This window comes from Molothrus ater, chromosome Z (genome assembly GCF_012460135.2).
Source record: "Molothrus ater isolate BHLD 08-10-18 breed brown headed cowbird chromosome Z, BPBGC_Mater_1.1, whole genome shotgun sequence".
Classification (NCBI taxonomy): Eukaryota; Metazoa; Chordata; class Aves; order Passeriformes; family Icteridae; genus Molothrus; species Molothrus ater.
The window spans coordinates 34463655-34486981 of record NC_050511.2 but is presented as its reverse complement, the minus strand read 5'-3'; the positions used below and the strand labels follow the sequence as shown (position 1 = coordinate 34486981).

Genomic DNA, 23327 nt, shown 5'->3' with positions numbered 1-23327 from the left:
TTTCAGACCTGTTATGAATTTATTTGTGTAATTGTATCAGAATACTGTTTTATTGTGTGTGGTGAAAATAGGTGCAGCATGCTATCTTCATTGACAGTTAAATGTTGTATATTAATTTTAAATTAAGCTCCTTACATTCTAAATCATGGAATTGTGATTTCTTTTGAGGAACTACTTTGCTCATAAATAATCTTGTATTGTTTTTACAGATAAAGTTAACAATTTATTTTACATATTGCTTTTACAAGTGTATGTTCATCAAGAATTTGTGTTGATTCACATGGTCATAAAAAATGTGTCAGCCCATGGGAAGAAATTGTATTGCAATTGCCCGTGTTGTGTAGAAGTAGATTTTGTGTTATGACCCAGATTTACTAAGGGCTGTGTACATATGAAGTCAATTTGGCATCAGACTCAGATTAAGGAAGCAGTGGAAAAGTTGCAATTCTTTTCCTTTCTTCTGATTGAAGTACTGAGTAGAAATATTCAGTGATCTAAAGTGGCAATGTTTGAACCCAAAATTTAGTAGCAGGCTTTTGAAGAGATGCTGTGAAAGCTTGAAGAAAATGGTTGCAATAACTCGTAAAATTTTTACTGGCATTGGCTGCCAAGCTCATACCAAAGAGTGAGTATTAAATTCCTAGGGCTGTTTTCTGTTGGATGTATCAGATAAGCACAGGGTCCATGCAGACTCAGGCTCTTTATTTGTTCTCTGTCTGCCCATATGCAGAAAGTAGTCATTGAAATTCAGACCATCAGCCTGAGACAGCTGCCCTGTCTGGTAGATAAGGGCAGAATTTGAGGTGCTGCTTCCTTTGCCTTTTCTTACAGTGAGATTACAGGGTAATTTAGTTCAGGTGTATAAAGTTTCACATGAATTCTCTTAAGTTCCTCTACTCAAGTAATCAGTAGAGATCAGGAATGAACTGTATGCAGTCTGGATTGGAAAGTGGCGGTCAAAGTGGCTTTTATGGAAGTCAGTTCTTAGTTCTGCCAGTTGCCAGGGAAAACAGTTTAGTACTGTTTGTCATTATGTTTTCTGTCATATCAAATGCAAAACTTGGACAAGTATATGTAGTGGGTGTAGTCTGCATGGTCCTGGTTGCCAGTAATTTATGTATGTCACATGAGGCATGGGGAAGGCACTGTCATGCACTCTTCCTTTTTTTTTTTTGGCTTATAACTCCTGTTTTCTGTGTATTACAAGGCACATATTTACTGTATATTCATATACATATATTGCATGTGGCATTTCTTTTAGTAGGATGCTGTTGAGTTTCAGGAGCCCCTTGAAAGATGTAAATTCTACTAAGTATTCTACCTAATATACTCATTATTTGAAGCAATATTAGGACAATGCAGCCAAAATATTTCGCAGTTTCTGGCAGAAATCATGATTTATTGACCTGAATTAATTTAAGGCACAATAGGTTGCAGCCCCCCAGAAAGTTTATAGGTTATATAAAATTTTTTTTTAATGACAGATGTGTAAATGTTCATCTTGTCATTAGATTGACTGCAGTATCTGGACTCTATACAGGAACAGTAATGAAAGGATTAATTTCTTTGACTCAGATTGGTATTTGTTTCCCTCTTGAAAATAATTTGTACAAACATGTGGTGGATGTTAAACTGCTATGCCTTGAAGGTTGGTAGATGTTTTAGTTGTTGCCATGCCCTGAGATAGGTGGCTTGCAGCATTCTTTACATAGACATTTGGCTGTCGTGTCTGTGTTGCAATAATGTGATGTAGTTATGTTCCTCTACATAATATGTATTTTTTTGAGAATCTTTGCAGCATTTTAGGCAAACACATCTAATGAGGGAAACTTAGTCACTTGGATTTTCAATACGTTGGGCTTAAACAAACCAATATGTCTGGTTGCAATTCCTGTTTTACACCATTGTTTCTGATTATAATGTTTCTGTGGTACATATACTTAGTTCATGAATGATTTGAAGGAAATCAGGAAAACCCATTGGTGTTATCAATTCTTGAAGAAGGTCAGAAAGGTTGAATGTCTGTGTTTACAGAATATCTTAAGTTCCTTGCTTTTGAATATTTCATAAACACCATAGTAGTCCACAGGTGCTTTTCAATATATTAATTATTTCAGAAGTAATTTTATATTTGTGATTTCATATTAAGCCATAGAAATAGCTATATATTTATCATCAGCTGGAATTAGGTTCACTTAAAAACTTCAGTGTTCACACAAGAACACAGGAGTTGCAGTAGACTTAATTCTTCATACTTGTTGTTAGTGTGTATCCTCCATTAAATCTCATCCTTTCTTAAAAAAAATCCCTCTAGAAACATTAAGCATTGAAATATTAATGTTATCTTTAATTTTCTCATATGACATCCTGAAATACAGAAAGAAGATTCAGGATTAAGGTCTAAGCTATGTTTTTAATTTATGCTTGTGCATCTGTCAGGTGTAGATAATTGTATATATGGAAATTTGTTTATTTTCTTAAACAGGTGTGAGCATTGAGGAGGTTATGCTCAAGGATCTCAAGGAGATTTCAGATGGAGAAATCAAAGTAGCAATTAGCACTGTGTACATGACACTGGAGGTAAGAGGAACTTAAAATATGTTTAACAGCCTTATTGCACATGGAGATAGTTCTTTTAAACAGAATGTGAACAAGTTATTTTCCCAATATTTTTTCCAGTATGAGCAGAGTTTTCAGTGATTTGGTTAACTTTGAGAGAACTATTAGCTATTTGTTATCTGACTTCCATTATTATGATATTATAATTTTTCCCTCCCTTTAGATTGTACTATGGTGTGTTAAAAACAACGGCATAAACAAATTGGAACCTTTGGGTGAATTGAAGTGTGAGCTTTCTACCTTGATCTGAGGAGAGTTACATGTTGCTGGATATTATTTTAAAACATTATTTTAAGAATAATAATGCTTAGATCACTAAACAATGACATGACATGATTCTGTTACGACATAGTACCGTTATTTTTGATTGAAGTTTGCATACTGGCATATTGATTAGTAATAAAACCTAAGTGATCTGAAAAAAATATCAATAGCAAAATCATCTTTATATGTTATATGTTTGTAATTTTCAGTCTCTTCATTTTCATGAAAGTCACGTATACAGAAGTATTTGAAATGTACAAGAAATTTTCATCTACTTTTGCACTAAATCAAAACTTTTTAAAATATCAAATGCTGCTAAAAAAAAGAAAATCTCTTGAATAGTTCTTGCCTTGTATGTCCTAAGAGATTTCTTATAATATATGTCTGTGATGCATTTTACAAAAAATAAGATGCTTCTGTGGTTGAACAAGTTTTGGTTACAATCCAGCTAATAATTACCCATACATTTCTGCTTGCATACTAAAATATAGAAAGCAAATTAGGTAGCAAAGCTTCAAGAAATGAAGTAGAATCTTTTAGTTTTCAATTAGTTGTTCCAATATTGAGCAATCTTTGCCGCCAAAACAACACTGCTTATGAACCATAATTTGATCCTAAAAATTAGGCTGAGGCTGGGTGGAAAGGGGATGGGGAAAGAGTGTTGTAAGATAAATCCCCAAAAGAGAAAATGGGATTTTATAAAGTTCTTAATAAAATCCTCATCTTTTGTTTTACATCTTTCTCTTTTACTCAGTCAGTTTCAGTTAATGGTGGACAGAGCTAGGAGCTAGCTTTAGCATTACATTTTCTTTCTGTTTATTTTACATTAAATCATGTTGGATAACTATGTAGAATACAGACCTTGTGCTCCACAGGTTTAAGCTCCAGGTAAATCTGATCGGACCTCTTCTTTGCAACTCTGTATGCTCAAATTAACAGTAACTCAGATCTTGTCTTCCTTTTGTCTGGATCTCACAATTCGACTTTGTCAAGAGTAGGTGTTTCTAGTTCTTAAAGTAGGCAAATTTTCAGCCTTTTTTCAGTGAAGTGTAACATTTGATGCTGACTAACCTGGGTAAAGAAGTGTTAAGATCTGGTGGTCAAGCAGTAAATATTTCATAGTTGTTTTTCTTACATAGCTAGAAGGGCAGAGGAGATTCATTTGCCTGTAAGAACAAACGGAACAGATTTTACTGATAGATGATTTTTTGTCTCAGTCTGTGAAGTAATTTTATTACTAGTATTTCTGATGGGATTTCTTTCTGGAAGTCACAGGTACCTTCCTTTGCTTTTTGCTCTATTGTTGTTCTGGGAATAGTTTGTGCCATAGAGGACTAAGTTTTCAGGAGCGTAACTTTTTTCTTCCTAGGTATAATGTTTGTAAAGTTATTGGGATGGAGATGCCTTTTGCATTTGTTACATTACTGCTCTTTTTTGAAATGAAAACACCCTAATTTTTGGTGCTTGGCCAGTAAAAGATGGTTTTTTACTCAGTTTTATTATCAATAGGGCTCACATGTAGTTACTTCATCCAGTGTCAGAAGCACAATATATACAAGAAAATGAATGACAAAACCATCCAGATCTTTCTTTCCAGTTCAGAATTCTGTTGTGAGCTCAGAATACACAGACTTTAATGAATTCACAGTTTTCTCAGCAATGATAGTGGTAGTTTGTTATTCATCCTTAAAGTGCTCCACAGACGTTACCTGATTAAATATTAAGGAAACATGAAGAACAGGCTTGGCAACAGGTGTTGAATCTCTGGTGTGTTTGTGTTTTTGCTTTTTCAGAAGTATCACAAGTCACTTTTTTTCCTTAATAATCAACAAATATGCAAGAGTATCTATTAAAATGCTTTCTGTAGGGCAGCCATTTTGTGTAAATGTGTTTAGGTTTCTCTGAGACTCCATATACTGCTTTGCATTTATTGAAATAATCACCTTTGGATCTGGCCCTCCTGGATTCAGGTGGTATTGAAGCTGTAAGTTGAAATCAGACCTTTCTCAACAGTGGCTAGCTCTCAGAGTGTATGCTGCTTGAATTTTACATATGTAACCAATTTATTTTTGAAGAGAAGGATGAAATAAAAGTGGCACTGCCCAGATCACTGTTATTTTTGCAGCCTTTGCTGGAAAGTCATAATCACGATTACTCATAAGATATTGTAGCAAAATTCAATGCATGTGTTACAGTTAATTTCTGTTACATTTTGTTATACCCTTAGAGTATCTTTTGCTCCTTCTCTGCTGAATTCTCTTGGAAATGAGAAATGTCTTCTCAATGTGGCTTTCTGGGAAAGTAATGTTATTCCTGGGAAATAAATATTTCTGTTGTAAAGCGAACTCTGTTCTCTGCATTTTTAAGTGTAGTGCACTGGGAGAACAATCCAGGTTTCATGAATGTTCAGTTCAGTTGAAATGGCTCATTATAACATAGATTAATAATATGCTTGTTGGACCAAGTCTTTATCTGTTCTTGCAATTATAGAAAATGAATTACCACCTGAGGAAGCAGGTCACTCAGTTGAAAACAAGTTCTCTGATTGTCTGCTACTGACTGTGGCAGACAAGGGGATGTTCTGAAGGTCTGTTGAGGTTCATGCCTCTGGCCATGGCATCCACATACTTCATAAAGACAGTTTCCAGGTAGTAGGGGTTGTATGCCACTTGTAAAAGCTTAGAGAACATGTCAGAGCTGCACTGGAGGCTGCTCTCACCAATGTTGTTACCTCAAGAAAATGACCTGCACATTCATGCTGCTGCGGGAAGCTTGACTGTCCTTAAGTAGCCTCCATAGTCCAAATGAGTTTGGGATAGTACCAATATGAAGTTCTATCTCTTGTAACAACTTCCCCCTTTGTGGCTTTATGCCTCAGAGGAACTTAAAGTAGCAGTTCCAGCCACAGAAATTTAAGAAATGTAGAAGTGTTTGGGTGCACGGTGTATCATCTTCCATGAAAAAATAGTCGCATCGTGGAGATAGATGTTAATTTTAAAGCTATTTTGTAGTATTAGTAAGAAATGCCACTGTTTCATAATTTGGACAGTTTTATTTCTGCATTTTGAAAAGTGATGTTTTTAATACTTCTGTAAAGCAAATCAAGGACGTCTGTCTTAGCTGAAGCATGTCAAACAAGTCCTAGGTAGACCATTACACCCAAATAAGTGAGATTACAACATATGTCTTTGAAGATTTGAACTTCTGTTATCTGTCTATAATGATTATCTATATGTATTGTGTATTTGGGAACTTTTTTCCTCTTGGTATAAATATAAACGTATTTTAAATGGCAGATTGGTCCATGAATTTGTTTTTAATGCAAAAGACAAAACAAGAAGCAAACCCCAAGTAAACATGTTAACATTTAATCTTCCAGTAATGGAATTGGAAACAAAATTCTCAGCAACTTACAATAGCAATGCGGTTCAAAAGTATTTTTCTGATGCCTGTTGTGAGAAGTTAGGGTATGTAAAATAAATGATGTATAGAGCTGTAGGAATGCGACTTTTGCAGACTACCTTATGTCTAAGGAACATTAAACATAGGGTTCTCGTTTAGCAAATAAATAACCATTCATTTCAATGGCTGCATAGTCTGGACTTTTGTGCATATTTTTGTAAAGATGAGAAGAGGCCATTAGGGATTTAATATAAAATAAATCGCCACGGGGTCTTCTTGTAGTCCTAGTCTTTCTGCCACATGGTGTGTCACTAATGTGCATAAATGGGCTTAAATGAATTTGTTATCTGTATTACATTTGCAGTATGTATATATTTATATATTATTTTTTAATTGTGTTTAAAAATAAAACATTAAATACATCATTTCTGAGAGTTGAAAACATACCATTTGTAAATAAATCAACCTTAATTAAGGTCTTAAAATGTCAGTGTGTGATATCTGCCTTAGGAAAATTTATAACATATATAGTACATAAAGCTTAAACATACTTTCACTTGCTTTTTCAGAAATATTAAGAGGCTAAAGTCATAACCTCATATAACTGAGTAATGCAGCCACACGTGCATTAATGTAAATACCACACTCAAACATCAGACTGCCGTCTTCTGGAGGACAATGGCTGTCCAGTTGATGCCTCAGGTCATCCAAAGTACCCCAGTTGTAACGAGTACAATCCAAGGTGTGGAGAGGTTAGGCAAGCTGAATTCTCTATAGTGACTTTTCTCTAAAGATATGAAAGGAGTCTGGTGGGGAGAACCGTTTAAGTGGTAGTTTTGAGTGGTTGCTGTTGCAGCCACCTGGGAAATAAGGCAGGCCAGTCTGAGCAGTGACAACTGTTCCTTAGCTGCCTCCCAAGATAAGAACGAGACCTGGCACTTCATGTGCGTTTATACAAATATGCAGAGGCAGGAGAATAAACACTAGGAACTCGACACCCTTTCTGAAAGTTAGGGTGTCACAGGAGTAACTGAATCATGATGGGACAACTCTCATGACTGGAGGAATATGACGGATGGCTATAGGCTGTTTTGTAAAGAGAGTCAGGGAAGAAGAGGAGGGGGACTGGCACTTTAAGTTAAGGAGAACCTCAGATGTACAGAAATCAGCTACAGTGCCCGTAGAAACCCTATCAAATGCTTCTGGGTCAAGGTTAAAAGGGTCATCTCCAAGCAATATTGTGGAGTTTGGGGTCTGGTTGTGCACTCTGAAGGTTAGCACTAAGGCAGAAGTTTTAGATTTTACAAGAGCAAGCTTCAGCTTGATCAGATCCCAATTGAAAGGGAAGCTTCCATGGAGAATAAAGGTGCTAGCAACTGCTGTGAGTTTTTGGAGATAGCTCTCATGAAAACACAAAGCCAGGTCATCTCCTTCAAAGGGAAGGGAAGTAGGTGGAACATGAGGCCCTCTTGGTTTAACTGTGAGCTTCTGAGTCTGTTCAGGACCAAAAGAGAAACACACTAAGATGGAAAGGGAGTTACAAATCTATTGAGAACCACAAGAACATTGCCAGGGCATGAGATGCCGTTAGAAGAGCAAAGGCTCAGCTTGAGTTGAAAGAGTTGTCAAAAACTACAAGAACGGGGTCTTTGAGTATATAAACAACAAGGAGAAACAGGAGGACACTGCTGGCCCAGTGTTAAATGGGAGAGGTGAATTAGTCACCAAAAGCACTGAGAAGGCAGAAGTTCTCAACACTTCCTTGACCTCTGTTGTCATCAGCTCAGCTGGACCCCAGACACTGGAAGCAAAAATCTGTGTTGATGCAAACAAGACCCATTGTCAGTGAAGAAAAAATTGCTGTGTGGGCTATTACAGGAACTTGGCTCCTGCAAATTGATAGGACCTTACAATATCCACCCAAGAGTATTGGAGAGCTGGGTGGAGTCATTGTGAGGCTGTTCTCCATAATCCTAGAGAAATTGTGGAGATCAGGAGACATCTCAGAAGACTGGAAGAAGGCTAATGTCACCCCCATCTGCAAGAGGTGCTTAAAAGAGAACCCAAGAAGTTATAGGTCTTAGAAAAGTTATGACACAAACCCTTCTGTTAGAATTCATTTCAAGTCAGATGAAGCATATGATTGGGAAATGCCAGCATGGGTTCACCAAGGCCAAATTGTGCTTGACAAACCTGATTGCCTTCCAGGGCAAAGTAACCTGCTTGGTTGATGGGGGAAAGCAGTGGACGTTGTCTGCCTGTGTTTCTCCAAGGCTTTCTCCACAGTCTCCCACAGCTTTCTGGTGAAGTTGTGCAACAAGTCTGCTGGATGACTTCCTGTCCAGCTGTTGTGTAACAGTCTGGACAAGCTGCTCATGCAGTGGGTGGGGAACTGACCCTCAGGCAGCCCCCAGGGTGGGGGTAAATGGCTCCTTTTCCAACTGGGAACTGGCACAAGTGGGGTCCCCCAGGGATTGGTGTTGGGCCCAGTGCTGTTTCGTGTCTTCATATGTGGTCATCCAGAGCACTTAAAATCACTCAGGGATCAAGTGAACACTTTGAAAAGGAGAGCCATGCTGCAGGAAAACCTGGAAGTTTAGCAAGAAGTTTAGCAAGGACAGGTGAAAGGTCTTTCACCTGGGAAAACAAATCCAGGAGGGCAGCACGAGCTGGGAGCACAAGGCTGAGGAGCAATTCTGTGGGAAGGGACCAGGGAGTCCCAGTGAGCAAAAAGCTCAATAAGAGTGAGGAGTTGCTGCTGGAGCAAAGGAGCCCAGTGAGGTCTTGGGCTGCATCAACAGGGGCATCAGCAGCAGAAATTATCCCATTATTGTCAGTGTTTTTCAGGCCACACCTTCAATACTGTTGTCTGATTTGGTTTCTGCTGTACAAAAAAGATATGGACAGGCTGGGGAGGGTGGAGAGGAGGGCCACAAAGATGATCAGAGGGCTGAGAAGCCTGACACATTCGGAAAGAATGCTTAGGTGAGACCTTGACACCTGGTTCTGGTATTTAAAGAGTGGCTACAAAAAAGACAGAGACTCTGTTTTTAGAAGGAATCACATGGAGAAAATGAAGGATAATGTATACAAGTTACTCCTAAAGAGATTCTGATTAGACACAAGAGGAAAATTTTTCACAATTATAACAATCAGTCACTGGAATAATCTCCAGAGAAATGGTGTATTCCTCAACATTAAGCACTTTAAGGTTCATCTGGGCAGGGTGTTGGACCACATTGTCAAGAGTGCTTTTGACAAAAAGGTTTGGACTATGTCATCCTTGTGATTTCTTCTGCCTGTTATTCTGTGATTCAAAAGAGTGCTTCCTAATTAAGTATCTGAAATCAAATGGCAGCAAAAATTACATTTATTACAGGAATTAGTAGGATTGCTTATAGTTTTCATATCAGATTCCTTTTAGAAGATGATGTGGGGGTGATGTGAGCTAATGTTCCTCCAGTCATTGAGATGCTTCTGCATGAAGTCATGTAGGATGTTATTATGGTTTCTTGAGATTTGAGAAAAATGTGAGCTTGTAAAACTGGCTAAGACCATTATATTTATGAATCTTCTCAAATCAGCATGTACTGATTTATTCAACTGTCATTTTTGCAAGGTATATTTGATTATTTTATTCTATAGTACTATCATAACAGATAGTAAGCCAGAAGCATAATTTTTTTTACTTGCAGTATCACTTAAAAAATGTGCTACGTAAACAGTGGAGTCACTGCAAGGTGCACAGTGGTATGTTTTTAGGATTTCATTTTTATTTCACTATGTGAATAAATTGGATAGATGTCATTGGTTATAATTAGTGTGAAATCTGCTCTAATTTGGTCCAAGCTATCATTTACAATTTTGCCTTTAATAGTTTAGTTCAGTCTTGGTTCAAAAGGTAATAAAGGAAGTAAAATAGCTATGAAAATTATCAAAGGAATGAGTATAAACAATTACTAACATTACAGTAAAAATGTGCTTGTGCTCATAAGTACATTGTTCAAAAAGATAAACTGTTTTCTTTTGTATAATTTGTGAAATGTGTTTAAATAAATGAAGGTATTTTCTTTATGAAATACAGTGTAAAATATGCACTATCTTTCAGCTAAGTAAAATGCGATAATCTTCCGTATCATTATTGGCCTGTATTTCTGACTTATACAAAGCTGACTAATTTATCATTTGTATACTCTTCTAGTTCTTGTCAGTAGCAGTCAGCTTAGCTGCTTATGGGGCATAGACATTGACAGCGGGAGGTGCTGTTTTGAGAAACGTTCAGCATAAAGAGTTGTTTCTATGAAATTTAATGCACTTTAAAAAAAAATTCCATGTAAAACCTAGCGTGAACATTTAACATTTTAAAATCTGGCTGTAATGCATAGGAATATAAGAACTGATAATAGTTAGGGATGACAGTAGGAATATTACAGAAATTATATTTTCTGCTATTTAGTTTTTGTTTTTTCTTTGCTATTTTGTGGGAAACAAATCAATTAAAATGTTGAACTGTTGATCTAACATTACAGTGTAACTCTAGCTGTAAATAAAATGACATTTTGAGTTTGCTAGTGTTTGTGTTCCAGTACTACAGAAACCAGCAATTCTGTGGATAAGATGTGGAGAGAGATACAGTGTATTTCTAAACAAATATTCTGCTTGGTGACTGCTTTCTGCTTTTAACTTAAAAATCTTAAAATCTCTCCACTTCTAAAATCATGCAACGTTTATTTAGAATAGTGATATTTTGATGGAGAAATTCCATGAAGTTTGTCTGATGTGTCTTGAAATACTACTTTTGTTCCATTTGGCAAAGCATGTCCTAAAACATCTTCTGAACTGTAAAATAAAGGAATGCCTAATACTGGTAAACATTACAATAGCCTATGTTTTTATCATGCACCACTGAATTTTATACCTTCTACTACATATCAGAAGCCCAGACCTGAAACTATTGGATGTTTTAGGACATAGGAACATTTTTGAATTTTGAATTAGGCAGATCAAGTGCTCTGAAAGATTTTTATGATGCACATGTGTTCTCTGTTTAGATGATGATGGGAAAGATCCTTTTTTTCACTCTGTAACTGGGTACACTCTCAGGACTTGAAGTCAAGTGTTTTGTTTAACCAGCAACGTCATGGTTTATTTAATTCTATGTGCATTTTTGTATTTTTTATTTATGATACAGAGATTTTAAAAATTACAAAATAATTCAGGTTAAAAGCCTTCAGCCCTTATTTGAATTTTCAGATTTTCAAATTAGCTGAGAATACTAATTCTACTAAAGACTAGTCTACTAAAGTCCTTTCTTTCTTGGAGACATATAACATTTTCTCAGAAGGATCACCACTTCTATATTCAGAATTATTCACAGCTTCTATGTATCTCTACCCAAATGTAGTTTTCATCATAAAGCTACCGCAAGAATGGTATTCCCTAAAAAATGTAATTTCTTCTGCAACTCCATAGTGGCATTGTTTGGGTACATTAAATACTTTGTATATTTAAATCAGTTCATATTAAGTCTGACCTGCAGGCTTTTTGAGCCAGAAAAATCAACATTCAGAACTCCTGTGTATGTTGTGAGACTGCAACATCTTACTTTCTTAGAATTTTTTTTTCTATATAGACTTGATAAAGAGTAAAATGAAAAAATTCCTTCAGGAATTTGCATTGCTTTCATGATAAAGACGTTTATTATTTTCTCCATAAGAAATTCTGTGCATGAACATACACTTTTGTCCTGAAATTGCTGCATTTCTGAAATGAAACAATATCTTTAAGCAAAGTTGCTTAATACAGATTGAATTTATTAATTACAAAAAGAAAGAAAAAGTGTAGGAAGGTCTACATTTCTTGTTTTCACGGCTGTTTTTTTTTTCTTAATTACTTTTTCAGTAGAATAAATCTCAGTATTTTGAGTTTTGTAACTTTCTACTTATTTGTGAGAGCATGTAGTTCTCAGTGTGTCCGAATTTCTTATGCCTATTGGGTGTCTGCCTTCCAGAATTCTTACTTCTAAACAGAATACAAACACAGCCCTTAGACTGGTGAGGAAGAACCTATTGAGGCCACCAAGTTTAAGCCAGAGCACAACAGTAGTAGCTGTTTATTTTATCTTCCCCAGTTATGAAAAAAATCACAGTTTTCGCATTAAAGCTATGGGGAATTATACAACCTTTTCACACTTCAGGAGGATGAGTTCTCTCAGTTCAGTGAGAAAGAATTAATATATCTGAATACGGGCCACTTTGTTCTGTGGCTCAGGTCAAACAGGATTATAGAGTTGGTAGTAAAACGAAGCAGAGAACCTGGTAAGTTATCGATTTTCATTTTTGGATGATTTTTCTTCCGCCTTTACATGAACAATTAAAACTCTTGGCAAAAGTCCCTGGATGCTACCTTTACGAACAAAATGGATCAGTTGGTATCTGGTACTGGTTCTGGCACTTTATACAGAAGGATAAATGTCACTGGTAGATATATTGTAACTTGGCTGCATATTATCCTTCCCATCTTGCTGCTCTTGTTGCCTTAGTCACATTCTCAGAGGAATTTTATGAAACTTGATTCTCTCTCCATCCTTTATGGGGGTCGAGGGGAGAAGGGAAGGGAAGACCTAGACTTACAGGAAAAGAAAGGTAAGAGTGAACAAGGTCCACAGGGAATGATTGAACAATGAATCATCTGCATTCCATTCTTCATTATTTTCCCCACAGCAAGATTGCCAGAGAGATCTGGTTAGCAATCTGTGCCTGAATTCCACATGCAGAACTTGATTGTTTTTAGGTTTCATGGATGACAGCCCTCTGTGCATGCTTATTTCCTCGTCAGTGTTTGTCACAGTCTAGTAAGGAAAAAAGTTGAAATAGATTAATTTTGTACCTTAAATGGGAGCTGTTAGGTCAGCTCTACAGTTGGTAGAACACCATGGACTGAGACTAGTTCTAGATTGTTTAATTGGAAGAAGGATTTGAGGATGAGTTTGAATAAATGGCAACTGTACAACCAAGAACCTCTGTAATTGTATTTTAGAACCAAAAATCTTAACTGAACACTGACCTAAGTGTAATTATTTTCATATTTCATTTCATATTGAATCATATTCTTCTGAAAATAATTTGTTTTGGTCTAAAAGGTATGTTACCTTGTCCTTTCCAATATAAACAGTGTTATCTGGGTTGCTTCTGAACATTTTCTATTAAAGAAGACTTTCTAAATAAACAAGCTAGATGTAATTCAGATATAAAAAAGTGATTTTCCTTTCATATCTCTCAGTTGAGTATTTGCCATATGGGTTGCTCAGCATTACACTCTCAGCAGGTCTAATTTATGGTAAACACACAGTGAGTGAACAGAAAAAAAGGCAATGAAAATATTCATATTCTCCCGTCATTCCATTTTTTTTAAACTGAAATCAGCTTATTTAGGTTCAGTCCATATAGCTGTGGTACTTAGTTGAGCATGTGTGTATTTCCCACTCTCCTGGGAGTTTGTGAAGACTGAAGTGCTGCACTTTTCTTGCCATGAGACTGATTTGCTGGAGCTTGTATGGCAATGTGTAAATTATCCCTTCCTCACTCTGGTCTGGCATGCTGCCAGCTGCCCCAGGGCTGTGCTTTCTCCATGAAGGGCAGCTGGTGGAAAACATCACTTTTCTTGCTTTGGTGTGGGGTGCTTTAGCTTTGCCCTGCGCCTCTGCAAGAGGATCACCAGTTAATTGAATGTGTTCATCTTCTGGGCCACTGCTAGGATTTGGTTCAGACACCGAAGGAGGTATAAAATAAAAAATAAATAATGGTATGTTTTTTTCTCAGTCACAGCCACAGAAATACGTAGCATCAATATTTTGAAACCTCCAATCTCCAATGAGCTCCTGGGGCTTTCTCTTAGTAATGTGTACATGCTTTATTTCTCTGTGTGGGTTCTCTTCTTCTCTAGGGACTTCACTGCAATTACTGTCCTTCAAGGACTCTTTAGAGCTTGGTCCACCCTGGGCCCTGTATATAGCAGCAGCCCAAGTTACCACTCTTCAATCAGTGCTTCCAGCCCAAAGAAAGAGTTTTTTTCCCCACAGGTGGGTCTGCATTGCTATATTAAAAAATACCTTGAAAAAATCTGTTTATCATTTCAGAGCAGGCATATCTGAGCAAAAGAAACTCAGTAGCATAAATGGATGCATTTGTCCCAATAATAGAAATGGCTGCCATTATGCACTTCTTAATGTAATTACAAACATTAAAGCTACAAAAGGAAGTGCCTTTAAAAGCAGTGTTTTGCATCCCGCCCTCTGTCTTATTGTTATACATTAGACCTTGGTAATACATATGCTTTCTTTTCTGCCTGGATGCTGCCTGTTCCAGCAAGAGACCTGCACATTCCCATTCCAGATATGGATTCAACTGAGAAGGACTTGGGGGTTCTGGGGGATGGGAGGCTGGACATGACCCAGCCATGGGCACTCACAGCCCAGAAAGCCAAATGTATCCTGGGCTGCATCCAAAGCAGCGTGGGCAGCAGGGCCAGGGAGGGGATTCTGCCCCTCTGCTCTGCTCTGCTCTGGTGAGAGCCCACCTGCAGGGTGGGGGTCCACATCCAGCATCCACACATCCAGCTCTGGGGTCCCAGCACAGGAAGGATATGGAACTGATGGAGCAAGTCCAGAGGAGGGTAACCAGATTGATTAGAGGGATGGTGCACATCTCCTGTGAGGAGAGGCTGAGACAATTGGGTTTGTTCATCCTGGAGAAGAGGATGCTTTGGGTGACCCAATTACAGCCTTCCAGAACCTAAGAGAGATTACAAAAATGATGTAGTGAAACTATTTACAAGAGCATGTAGTGATAAGGCAAGGGGAAATGGCTTCAAGCTAAAAGAGAGTAGATTTAGGTTAGATACTATGAAGAAATTCTTTCCTTTGAAGGTGACGAGGCACTGGAACAAGTTGCTTGTGGAAGTCATGGATGTCCCATCTCTGGAAGTGTTCAAGGCCAGTTTGGATGAGGCTGAGCAACCTGGTGTAGTGAAATATGTTCCTGCCCATGGCAGGTAGCTTGGAACTAGATGATCTTTAAGATCCTTTCCAACCCAGGCCATTCTTGATTCTGTGATAATTCAGAACTGTTCATGATTCTGATCTAGAAAAATGTGCATTGAACATTGAATAATCATGGTACAATTTCCTTTAGGCAACATTTTTCCCATGTCTTCAAGATAAAATAGTTAGTTTACACCATCTGGAGGTATTTAGGTCAAATAAATGCAAAACTCTAAAAAACTATAGCAGCATCCAGTGAAAGAGTTTTGCATTTATTTGTCTAAGCATGGTCACCACAGATTGTTGGTGTGATCCAGGTTGTGTATTTGGCTTGTGTATTAGTGTGTGCAGTTATGTTTGATTTCCCCTTGTTCCATCTTATGGATAGGAGTTAATTGGAATGACAAGTTTTGTTTTACTGTTTGTTTTGGGTATTTTATACTGCTCTAGTGTGCTGACTCTTGTTGGTCTTCTCCACAAACTAATCTATAAATACTGATACCTGAATAAATAGGAAGCATTGGTTGTTTTACGATCTTTTATGAATTCTTCCTTCATGTATATAATGTGTATCATTAGCTTAATTGTTTATAGTGTTTCAGTCAGTTACATAGATCCTCTGAGGTAATGGATTTATTTTTTTTTTTTAGTATAAACAATATTTACTCAGAAGCCAAGCCTCAGCCTCTCTTACTATGGCCTTGGGGTACTAGCAGTGTAACTGTTAAACTCAAAGTAAGGTTTTAAAGATGCCCAGGTGAACAGAACCCTGAAAGTAGTAATTTCACTACTTATGCATTTAAATTTCTACACATACCAGCTGAAGTCTGGAGCCACTGGTATTCAGACTGTTCGGGACTCTGGATTTTATGCCTTAAACTATTTTAGAACAATGTTAATTTAGTTCCTTTTGTCAACTGGAAGTAGGTGGGAGGTTAAAGTTAATTAAGTGATGAGTGATCCTTCATGTACTGTATACTCAGTCATCATGAACTCACATTCTGAGCACATTTAAAGTTACATATAATTTGGCTGTAGTTTTTTAATCCACATTAAAGACTAAGAAAACAAGCATGCTTTCAAATGGCCCTCTGCACTGTCAGTGATTACCTGTGCTTGATGTCACTGTCCTTCACAAAATGTGATAATAATGTTACCTGAAAGCACAAGAACCAAGTTTGACTCCACAGAAGCAGCTGGAAATGAATAACCATGTGCTTAAATCTCCTAGGAACACTGTTTGGCATATACTGCTGAAAGTTCCTCATACTTAGGAGTGACATACTTACGTTGTATCTCAGCTGGTGTGCATGAGGGAATATTCATTTCTCAGTGGTAACATGGAATTTGATTTTATAAAATGTTTTGATATACGTTTAATGGATTGAAACACTTTGAAGAAAACATATATTTCTGGTCTTAATCTACTTCAAAGGGGGTTTATAGTTCTGATGCCAGGCTTTTCTCATGTTTTATGTATAGGTAAATCAGAAGGTTATGTCTTGTCCAAGCTAGCAGGGAGAAGAAGCAGTCCTTTTCTGTGACATCCAGGAACATGATCAGTTGAACACTTATAAATGGATGTTAATTGGGTGGATACTGCAGATGATTTGAAAAGGGATTATCTACAGTTTGGGAAGAAGGTTATGTTAACGGCAGTATATGCTAAAACTTTTTTTTTAATAGATGCAAGTTGCAAGGGAGTGGTATATGAGCCTCAAGATGGACTGAGGGCTCATGCCTGCAACTCTGTTATACCTCAGAATTTTCAAATGCAGTTATTATTTTGTAGTGCTCTTGGCGTAGAATACAAGCAAGGTTCCTGCAGAAGAAGTCAGGGATAAAAGTAACTGACAGAAAGGAGCCTTCATGGATTTGGTGTTTGGTCAGAAAGGACATTCCAAGAGTCAAAGAAGAAATATGGAATTATGGCAGTAGAGGGGAGTGAGTTGCTATAGTACAGAACATAAAGATATAAAACAGTGTAAGTGTGATATAAACCAGCTTGAAGCTTCCACCAGCTTGTGGGCTTCAAGATTATGCCACAGTATTTTTCTTAGAGATGGGGCTGCTGATTTGTGGCACTGCATGTCCATACAAAAGTGTGCCATACATTTATGTCTCTGTGGATATATACGCATATACACCAGATATATCTGAGACATAGTACCTATCTGCATGTAATGTGAAAGTTTTGCTACATGGAAGATGAATTAGGCTCACTGTCTTTCATCATCTTCATTACCCATCTTCATTATTCTAAGGCAGTTTGCTTAATTCTGTCTTTGAGAGTGCATCTGATTTCTGACTCAGATACTGAGAAATAAATTTTTAACTTTCTGTATTTCAGAACTGTTCTGAGAAGGTGTCTTGTCAAAGTTTCTTTTTCCAAAGAAATGGAGAAAGGCCAGAGTCTCTGCTGGTGTAACCGTTACCAACCAGGAGCACAGTGCTTTCTTAAGTTTGACCATATACAAGCTGTAAAACTGATTCAGTTACACTCAGTGGTAAAATCTTTTTCCAGAACAGTTTTTGTGTATGATCTAGCTTGAACTTCGCAATTGACAATGCATGTTTCAGGGATGGAAGAAGTATTTCTGATGAAATTCAACAGAAAGAAAGGAATTTGCAGGTGCAGAGTGAGTTAACATATTCTGGAGATGAGATACAGCCCAATTTTCTGTTGAGGGAAAGTATAAATGTAAGAAATGAGTAGCAATGCTTTTATAACACAGACATAGCTAAGACAGCATCTTGAATGGTACTTACAGTAAAATGCTTTAATTTTTGGGACAATGCAGAATGAAGATCAAGATGTAGAAATAACCGCATAATTCCACAGATTAAAAAAAAAAGTACAGGCAGATACAGAAGATATTTCATATTAGGACTTAGTTAATAGTGTTTCATAATTACAGGCAGTAAAGGTGAAGCTCTTCACAGAACTGTGTGTAATTTAGTTACAGTGGGAAAATGGTGATTTTAACAGAAAAGAACTTATTTTTGGTCAGAAGATGTAAGCAGTTTTTCAGAAGAAAAAATTGTCTTAGCTTCCCATTGTCTGTATACTACTGGTTTTCTTGGTAGTTTTAAAGATCTCCCACTGGTAAAGCTTTAAAAAAGAGAATCTCTTGACCTCATGAAAAAGTTAGTTGTTTGGAATGTTGAATGCAATTATATTGACATATGGTGATAATGTGATAAAGCGTAAGGGTTAAAGGTTGAAGGAACCATGGCTTGGCAATTAGCAATGTAAATGAAACATTCATTATCCAGCATGCTGAGAAGTTGATGAACTGTACAATAAATCTGAGCCCAAGTCACTACTGAGATAACTCATTTCAGACATAACAGTATTTATTAGGATTCTAGACATTGTTTTGCATTCTCTGGTGAAATATCGTGCTCTAGAAAGCATTTTCTCCATTAATTTATGTGAAGTAAATCAATACTAACAGTTCTTCAAATAATATAGAATAAAAAACGTAGGAGCATGAAAGACATGGAAACTCATTCTATCTGAAAAGATGTTTGGTTAGATAGATTGGTATCTCTTCAGTGCATTGGTATTGGTATTTTCCAATCTAAAATGTCTCCAGTGACTTACATTAACTCATTTGAAGCCATTTTTTCTCATCTTCTGAGGTACAGTTGAAATCAGAATCTGACCTAGTAAGTGGACAGGCAGTTATGAGATATTGTAAATTCCACTGATACGTAAAAGAGGGCAATTTTGGTGAGAACACAGGACAAAGGCTTGTTTGAGAGATGAATGTAAAAAATGTTTACTCAGCATTTATAAGTTCCATGAAGATGAGGGTTGAGTTATCAGTTATCAGGATTATTAGTTACCAGTCCTTGTGTCCCTTTTAAAATATAGCTTAGAGCAAATAAAATTAAATAGCTGAATTTATTCATTTGATGAAAGCAGAGGTAGATTACCTCCTACTCACTAGAAAGTTCTATGAATGGCTTAGGAGTAGTTTCTAATAATTAAGTAAATAGTGCATAATTTGATCAGTAAAAATAACTGGCAAGGATTTAGCAGAAATCCAAGACACAGAAATATGTGCTAGCTTACTTGTTGGTGGCAACAGGAAATATATTTGCTTTGTGTTAAAAAATGCAGAAGTTGTCTGTTCCTTTTAAAGGCTCCCAGTTTGTCATGGCCATAGCAAGTAATGCATTATGTTTTTTGCTCCGGCTATGCATCTGTTTGGCATTATCAGAAATTTTGTGTTACATTTTACTTTACATATATTTCTGACTGTGGAATAGACAAATTCTTTGCTATTGAGGCAAAACATTTGACATATAAACTCTGGAGGAGTATCACATAATATGCAATTTTCATGCTAGTTCTTTGGAAGGTTTTTCTTATGGATCATTATGAATCTTGACAGATCACATAATGATTTATGAATTTAGCCCCCAAAAAATAGTGTTCTCTTACTATTCTCGTCTGTGTGTATCTGATCCACGTAAATCTTATTTCCCTCATTAGTGGCAGCAAGAAATGCAGTATTTGTTCAGTAGTACAAGGAAATACCATGCACTGTACAGAAGAAGAAGTTAATATTATGTATTTTGTATGGAAGAGATAGCATTCCTATACGTATATAGTATGATATATTTGGATATTCTTCTGTTCAACAGTGAAAGTACAAGGAACATGCAAGGAAAACTCTAAAAAGTATTGGCTCCCCCTCCCTTCCCTTCATTTATTGTACAGAAAACTATTCAGAGAGTAAGCTGATATGTTACAAATAATGAAGAGCTGAAAATTGCTTTTGAGTAGTCATCTCTCTGATACTTTATATCTTCAATTTCTCTTTAGAATCTCTTAGTTTTATTATTCAACATTTCCTTAGGTCAGCATGGTACATGCATTGGAGAATGCAGGATACCTTTGAGATTGCATGGAAAGCATGTAACAGTGGCAAGAATTAAGAACTCTGAGTTCTTTAAAATTGCAATTTAAACTAAAAAGTCTTGTAACTTCTTGGTATAATTGAGATGGCTGAGTATTAAATAATCAAAAAATCGGTTGCAAAACAGTTTCTGTTGCAGGCACTACTTGGTTTCTGCTGTGGTTGTGTCAGAGCATGGCTGCACCTTAAAACCAGAATTGCGTGAACATAACACTCGGTGAAGCACATCAACCAGGATACTTGTTACAAAGACAACTGCATATACTGTGTTTAGCAGAGCTCTGCCAGAACTGAGAGTGTAGCTACTTATTTATTATAAATTTGTGAGGAAAACACTATGAAGAAAGTATTTAACAACTCAAAAGTTGTATTTATATCTAATTACCTAGCTTTGAATTTCTTTGACTGTTTACATAAATTTCACTTCTGTGGTTACTGCTGTGCTTTTGCATAACAGTGATATCAGTTAGGTAAGTTTGAGGCAATATACTCTAGAATATATTATAGGTTTTCCTTTACCCAGAGCTCTAAAATTAAAAGTTACCACAAATGAGTTAGTGTTCTGTTGCTTATCTTTACTTTTTGACTATTGCATTGTAACATCTCTAATATAAATAAACTTGCTGACCACTGTTTATTATATGACTAAACAAAGTTCTGAATTACAGTGTTTGTAAAGTCTTAATTCCCTGAATATATACTTACTGACAGTACTGGGTCAACTTGAATTGAAATGCCTAAGCAGTAGCGTGTGTCTGTGTTTATGTACAAATATACTATCTTGAAAAATACATGCATATGCACACTTTAGAAATATGAACTATTCAGTATATATAGAGTTTATATACCATATGTATAAAATACACAGTGTGTATGCAGTAAAAAATAAATATACATTGGATTTTTTTTAAACTAATTTCTTTCCACAAGCAGCTCTATCAGCAAACAAAAGTAGAGACCTCAATCCTGAATGTTGCCTTTACTAACTTTTAGGTGTTTTCTTTAATTACACTGCTTTCAGTTTCTCACTTTGGAAAGGTATTAGAATTTTGAAAGAAAGCTTTGTGGAGAGGGCTCGTCTTTCATCTCCCATCACACCCTTATTTAAGCTTTCTTAAGCTTTCTTAATCATATTTTTTGCTGCAGTTGACATTTCGTTTTGACTAAAGGTGGAAAATTCACCAGTCACTGTGGTGTCATGCCAATTATAGGCCAGAAGACTCTATAATCTTTGCTAACTTGCTAATGCAGGGACCACTTGTGATGATATCTCAGAATATGTCTCATTTAGTGCAAAGTACTTGAACAAACCTTCTGGAAAAATCATAGATGAGACAAAGAAAAATTAAGACATTGGGAAGTTTATGGCATACTAAGATGAGGGCACCTGCCTATGCACTGTGCACTTTTCAGATAAGTTAAGACAATGTTCATTTTTATGGCATCCAGTGAAATTAAATAATGCTGTGATCATAGAAGATCAATTCCAAAGAGTTTCTCAGAGTTCCAAAACTACCAGGTAAGTCATATTTCTTCCATATATTTGTGTATTTCTCAATGAAAACCAAAGATATTCAGTGCCTATCATATTCATAGGCATGTGGTCATTGTGTGATGTAGGAGGGTCCATATACAAACAGCGAAAATACCATTTTGAATCGTATTTTTTCCTTAAGTTTTTCTGCAGAGACCTCTCCAAAGTTATCACTGCTTGTTCTCAACAGGTAACTTTCCCATCAAAAAATAGACTCTTTGCAGTATGATGCTCATGAGTTATGAATAATCAGTCAGGCTTTAGGTGATGTGTCTGTGTTTATCACAGAATATGTGGACTTGGAAGGCACCCACATGGATCATTGGGTCCAACTCCTGGCCCTACACAGGACATCCCCTAGAGTCACACCTTGTGCCTGAGAGTATTGTCCAAATGTGTCTTGAACTCTCTCAGGCTGGTGCTCTGACCACTGCCCTGGGAAGCTGTTCCACTGCCTAGCCACCCTCTGGGTGAAGAACCGTTCCTAATATCCAGCGTAAACTTTCCAACTAACACAACTCCAGGCCATTCCCTTGGGTCCTGCTAGTCACCACAGACAAGATGTCAGTGCCTGCCCCTCCTCCTCACTAGGAAGTTGTAGACCACAATGAGGGCTCCCCTCAGTCTCCTGTAGGCAGAACAGACCAAGTGACCTCAGCCACTCCTTATATGGCTTCTCCTCAAGGCCCTTCACCATCCTTGTTACCCTCCTTTGGATGCTCTCCAACAGCTTTATATCCTTTTACATATTGTGGCCCCCAAACCAGCCCCCAGCACTGGAGGTGAGGCTGCCCCAGCTCAGAGCAGAGCAGGACAATCCCCTCCCTTGCCCAGCTGTGATGCTGTGCCTGATGCCCCTCAGGACAGGGTTGGCCCTCCTGGCTGCCCGGGCACTGCTGACCCATGTTCAACTTGCCAGGACCCCCAGGGCCCTTTCCATGGCTCTGCTTACAGCACCTCATTCCCAGTCTGTCCATACATCCAGGGTTGTCCCATCCCAGATGCAGAATCCAGCAATTTATCTTGTTGAACTTTATATGGTTAGTGATTGTCCAGACCCCTGATTTGTCAAGGTTTCTCTTCAGGGTCTCTCTGCCTTTTGAGGGAGTCAGCAGCTCCTCCCAGTTTTTTGTTTTCTGGCAACTGGTGGAGTATACCTTCCAGTCCTGCCTCCAGGTCACTTATGAAGATGTTGAAGAGCAGAGGGCCGAGCATGGGGCCCTGTGGAACCCCAGTAGTGACAGGTCCCCAGTCTGATGTCACCCCATTCACTGTAACCCTTTGTGGCTGACCTGTGGCCCAGTTGCTCACCCATCCCATGATGTGTTTATCCAGCTGTGGGCTGCACATTTTGTCCAGAAGGATTCTGTGAGAGACAGTGTTGGAAGCTTTACTGAAATCCAAGAAGATTACATCAGCTGCCTTCCCTTGATCGACTGGGTGGGTTACCTTGTTATGAAAGGATAACAAGTTTGATAAAGCAGCTTCTCTCATGCAGCCATGCTGGCTGTGACCAAAGACTGTGTTGTCCTTCAGG

At 37.4% G+C, this 23327-nt stretch overlaps 1 protein-coding gene across 2 annotated transcripts in view; it reads left to right on the top strand.

Moving 5' to 3' along the window:
* Window positions 1–23327, top strand: part of PRUNE2 (prune homolog 2 with BCH domain) — a 104733-nt gene that overhangs the window by 7726 nt on the left and 73680 nt on the right. For both annotated transcript variants that reach the window (XM_036403231.2, XM_036403232.2), the window contains one exon: window positions 2486–2580. In XM_036403231.2, coding sequence (XP_036259124.1) covers window positions 2486–2580 — 95 coding nt within the window. The remainder of the gene's footprint in view (window positions 1–2485; window positions 2581–23327) is intronic.